The sequence below is a fragment of the Mus pahari genome, chromosome X (assembly GCF_900095145.1).
Source record: "Mus pahari chromosome X, PAHARI_EIJ_v1.1, whole genome shotgun sequence".
Taxonomy (NCBI): domain Eukaryota; kingdom Metazoa; phylum Chordata; class Mammalia; order Rodentia; family Muridae; genus Mus; species Mus pahari.
This window is the reverse complement of record NC_034613.1, coordinates 89,202,217-89,206,562: the sequence shown is the minus strand read 5'-3', so window position 1 is coordinate 89,206,562 and position 4,346 is coordinate 89,202,217. Positions and strand designations below refer to the sequence as shown.

The window sequence follows — 4,346 nt, the reverse complement described above, 5'->3', positions numbered from 1 at the left end:
TACTGGAGAGACAGCCTCCAATCAAATCAAGAGAGCCACTGGTTACCCCCATAAACAGTTATGCCACTATTGCACCAATGCTTGCATTTTCTAGGGCATACCTCATGAGCAGTGCCATAGGCTGAGGAACAAAGTCTTAAACACACGAGCTTGGGGGGGCCTTTTAGATATAAGCTGTAGTATTCTCCATGTATTATAAACATATGAAAAAAGAGAAATTATTTAAACTGAATTTACTATCAAGATGGAAACTGAAAGTAAAGATTTGGAAATTTCTCATCATGTCCATGTAAAGAATCAAGCATGTATTGAGAGGACAAAACGAGGGACATGGTCAAAGGATCTCTTGGTAAGGAGATCAGAATGAATAAAAGGATGTTAGGTGCTATTCACTGTGACAATGGAGGGTGCCACACACTTCACAGGTCCAGAGTCCCAGGGCCTTGAGAAAAAAATGTTTTAAAAGGAAAATCCCAGACCACTAGAAAGTGGCACGGAGGCAGAATACTTTGATGTTTTTTTGACTTACTGCCTAAGGCTACTTTATGTCTCTATTTAAGCACATTGGGTAGTAGTCCTTGGCGGTTCTATCTGTGGTTTTAAAAGGCCAGAGGGCAGCTAAAACTATTACTCCAGAAGGCATGGATCATAAATCTTGACAGCATCGACATAGTTTTTTTTTTTTTTAAAGATTTATTTATGTATGTGAGTACACTATAGCTGTCTTCAGACACACCAGAAGAGGGCATCAGATCTCATTACAGATGGTTGTGAGCCACCACGTGGTTGCTGGGATTTGAACTCAGGACCTCTGGAAGAGCAGTCAGTGCTCTTAACTGCTGAGCCATCTCTCCAGCCCCACATCCACATAGGCAAACAGGACACATAAGCTGTGGAGGTACTGCTACTTTCATCTAGATTTCTAAGAATGTCTTAGAAGCCCACAGGAATCAGGTAGAGAATGCTATATGAGTGAGACTACTCTGGGAATGAGAACTCCCAGAAGCACAATCCAAGAGGGGGCCCTGTATTAAGGATACTATGTAATATCAACTTAAAGGACAAAAGGTCATGGAGATAGGTCCATCTACAAGAAACCAGAACTTCAGAGTCTCTGTATGCTAAAACAATTACGGCCATGATATCCCCAAATCTGTGAGACACATGGCATAGGCTCTTCCTAGAAGTTTGGGAATCTAATTCCATTCTTATATGTCTAAAAGGAAGGCATTGAAGCAAAGAAGATTGCTTTCAAGCCTGAAGATTTAATACTATCTAGTCTGCTGGGTATTGAACTTTCCAGTGAGTGACCTGTTGTTCTTATCTTATTCCTGTTGTTCCTTCTTGAGGAACTGAAGCTGAGCTACACAACGATGTCAATCACTCATTGTGTGTAGCAGAGAAATTAGCTTCTCACACCAGGCTAGGACAAGTATCAGCTCTTTTCTGACTAGATAAAGCATTAAAAAAATAGAGTTTAAGAAGAAAATGATGCTTGATTTTAAACTATTTTGCTGTCCCTAGTTCTCTATCTTAAGCAGCCCTAAGGAGGCTACAAGAGGAAGAACAAATCTCATAATAGGTGTTATGATATCAGACATTCTATAACCTCTGAACTCTGCTTCTAGATGACTAGAGCTGCTGTTGCCTTGGGATTTCCACAACACACCTCTTGCCAGTTGAGTCAAAATGAAGGCTCTACTTTGGCTTTACCGTGTTTTGTGTTTTGTTTGCTACTGCTGGGCTGGTAAGTCATAGATACCTGGACATCTTTATGTATTTTTCTTTCCCTTTTATGTCCGAAGACCATTCTGTTCTTCTTATCCCCATTTTACTTATCCCTTTCTGAATTAGTTCAGCCTCCTTCTTTACCACGTCTTCTCATTCTCTTCTCTGACTGCTACATTTATAGATCCATTGCCCTTCCTTTTACTTCCTTCTCCTCTCTCCCATGACTTTTTGCCCCACCTTTTTAATTTCTCTGTATCAGATGTGACACCTTTGTTTATCTTTCCTTACACAAACTGTATTTTCATTTAGTTTAAATGCTCAGAGGAAAAAGATATAGCATTAGGTTGTCATGATGGAAATACCACATTCATATTTACTCACATAGAATATCAATCACACATGCAAAAGAAGTTAGGACACATTGAATATGCAACAGAAACTTTCCAGCTGAATTTGAGTACATTAACTAAAAACTCAGAAAGATCTTCAGTAGTGAAAATGTTTTTAACGTTATGTTCACCATCTCTATTCCTATCATACCCCCTTTTCAGTGTCCCAAATGTCAAGACTGAGTGTGAGTTCAAGCTCAGTGACTGGAAGTCTACCACCAATGAATAGCTACATTGATATACCATGGCTGGCATCTATGCCTGATAATTGCCAGGGCATTGTCCTGACTCCATGGTTGATTCTTTCAACAGCTAATTGTCTGAAGAAATCGTGAGTACGGAGGAGAAACAATGTTTTTGGGTCTTCTTGTATATGGTTAAGTGAATTTTCCTTTTTAGGACTCCTGCTATTGAACTCAGAGAAACTGGAGAAGGTTCTGATAAGAATCACTTTCTGGTACCCAAATCATGTACTGGGCTTTTTACTATTATGTAGCCAACATCATTTCTGTCTTCTCATACTTTATTTTTCCATTTCCTTCTCCCTCATTCATTCTTTTGAAAATCAATTAACTATCCATCATTGTCAGGCTGAAAACTAACTTCTGAGGAGTCAGAGATAAATGGATTAGTGGTTACATTGTGTCTATAATCAAGCCTGATGACCTGAGTTTGATTCCTAGAAAGAGAATGAACACCTGCAAGTTGTTCTGAGTGCCATGCAGTTGCTTGTGTATTCGTAAGGGTGTGAAAATCACCGGAGGACAACCCCAGACTTAGATAGTATGCAAAAACAAAGAACGTTTATTCTGTAGAAACAACCAGAATATGGGGGGGGGGTGTCAACCATTCTCTAAAATGGTGACCCCAGAGGGGTCAAAGGCCTACATGCCTTTGTCTGGGGTCAGAACTCAGAAATCTGCCTGCCTCTGCCGGCCAAGTGCTGGGATTACAGGCTTGCGCCAGCACTGCCCTGCTTGTACTGTGATTATAGGCGTGTGCCACCATTGCCCGTCCTGAAAATAATTTTTATATAATATATTCTGATCATGGTTTCTTCTCCCAGATTTTCTATATTTTCCCAGTCATCTAACTCCATGATTTCTTTTTTTCTCTCCCTAGAATACAAACAGGCAAAACAAAACAACAGAACAAAAGAAACAAAGAAAAAGCACAGGAAACACACACACACACACATCATAAAAAACCCAACAAATTGCAAACTGTAATATTCAAGCAGAAGACCAATATATAAAAAATTGCTTAAGAAAAACAATGAGAGACAAAAAAAAGTACCATTGTGGTTTTTGTTGGCTTCTACTGCTGGTGAAACTCCATTGAAGAAAACTAAGTTTTCCTTTGCAAGCAGTTAGGGATGAGAGGTTGTGTCTACTTTCCCCTCTCAGCACTGGGACTCCATCTGGCTTGAACTTGTGGAGGCCCTATGTATGCTGCCACAGTCTCTGTGGATTTCTATGTTTTTAGCCCTGTTGTATTTGGAAGACACTGTTTTCTGAGTGTGATTCATTGCCGAATCATCCCATCTTTCCTACATAGTTTTCTAAGCACTAAGGGGAGAGGTTTGACGGATACATGCCATTTAAGACTGAGTGAGAATCAAAGGAAGACATGACCACTCCAAAGTAAGGTTGAGGAGGTTTTTTATTGTAGATATGAGGGAGATCCAGCCAGAGGCACCTGGAAGAGTCCGGAGCAGGCAGAGAAAGAAGTAGACTGAACATGGCCAGTAAAGGAGAGAGAGGGAAGGAGAAGGAGGAAGAAAAAGGAGCAAAGGAGGGCAAAGACTATTGAAAGTGGATCCAAGAGCGCACATGGCCAAAATGTCAGGTTTCCCCCCCTCCAGGTTTTTTGTTTTTTGTTTTTTTTAATAGGAATTAGAATTTGGGGGAAGAGAAGGGAAGACCCCAGCTGTCAGGCTGGCCAGAGAAGCTTAGGGTAGGTGATTAGGTGAGAAGATCTGAAGGGAGCTATTGCTAGGCACCCCAGGTAGCCTTTTATTCTGAGGATCTGACATTCCTGCCTTTTTGTCAATGATAAAGGCAACATAATCTCTTGTAATTGCTTCTTAGCTGAAATTGGGGAGTCATTGTCTCCACTGGAGGAAGGGTGGGGTGGGGGCAGGAGGATGGAAGCCATTTGTTTTCCCTGCCAAGGTGGGGAGGGCGGGGAGAGGAGGGTGGAAGCCATTTGTTTTTCCTGCCTAGG

The 4,346-nt window shown here is 41.0% G+C and overlaps 1 protein-coding gene across 3 annotated transcripts in view; it reads left to right on the top strand.

Annotated features, from left to right (window-relative positions):
- The first annotated feature begins 1,651 nt into the window (after positions 1 to 1,651).
- Positions 1,652 to 4,346, top strand: part of LOC110313490 — a 43,796-nt gene continuing 41,101 nt past the window's right edge. For 2 of the 3 annotated variants that reach the window (XM_029534549.1, XM_029534550.1), the window contains exons 1-2: positions 1,690 to 1,747; positions 2,283 to 2,451. In XM_029534549.1, the coding sequence (XP_029390409.1) occupies positions 1,690 to 1,747; positions 2,283 to 2,451 (227 nt within the window). Of the gene's footprint in view, positions 1,748 to 2,282; positions 2,452 to 4,346 lie in introns of all 3 variants that reach the window. The other variant, XM_021187800.1, reaches the window with a different exon arrangement.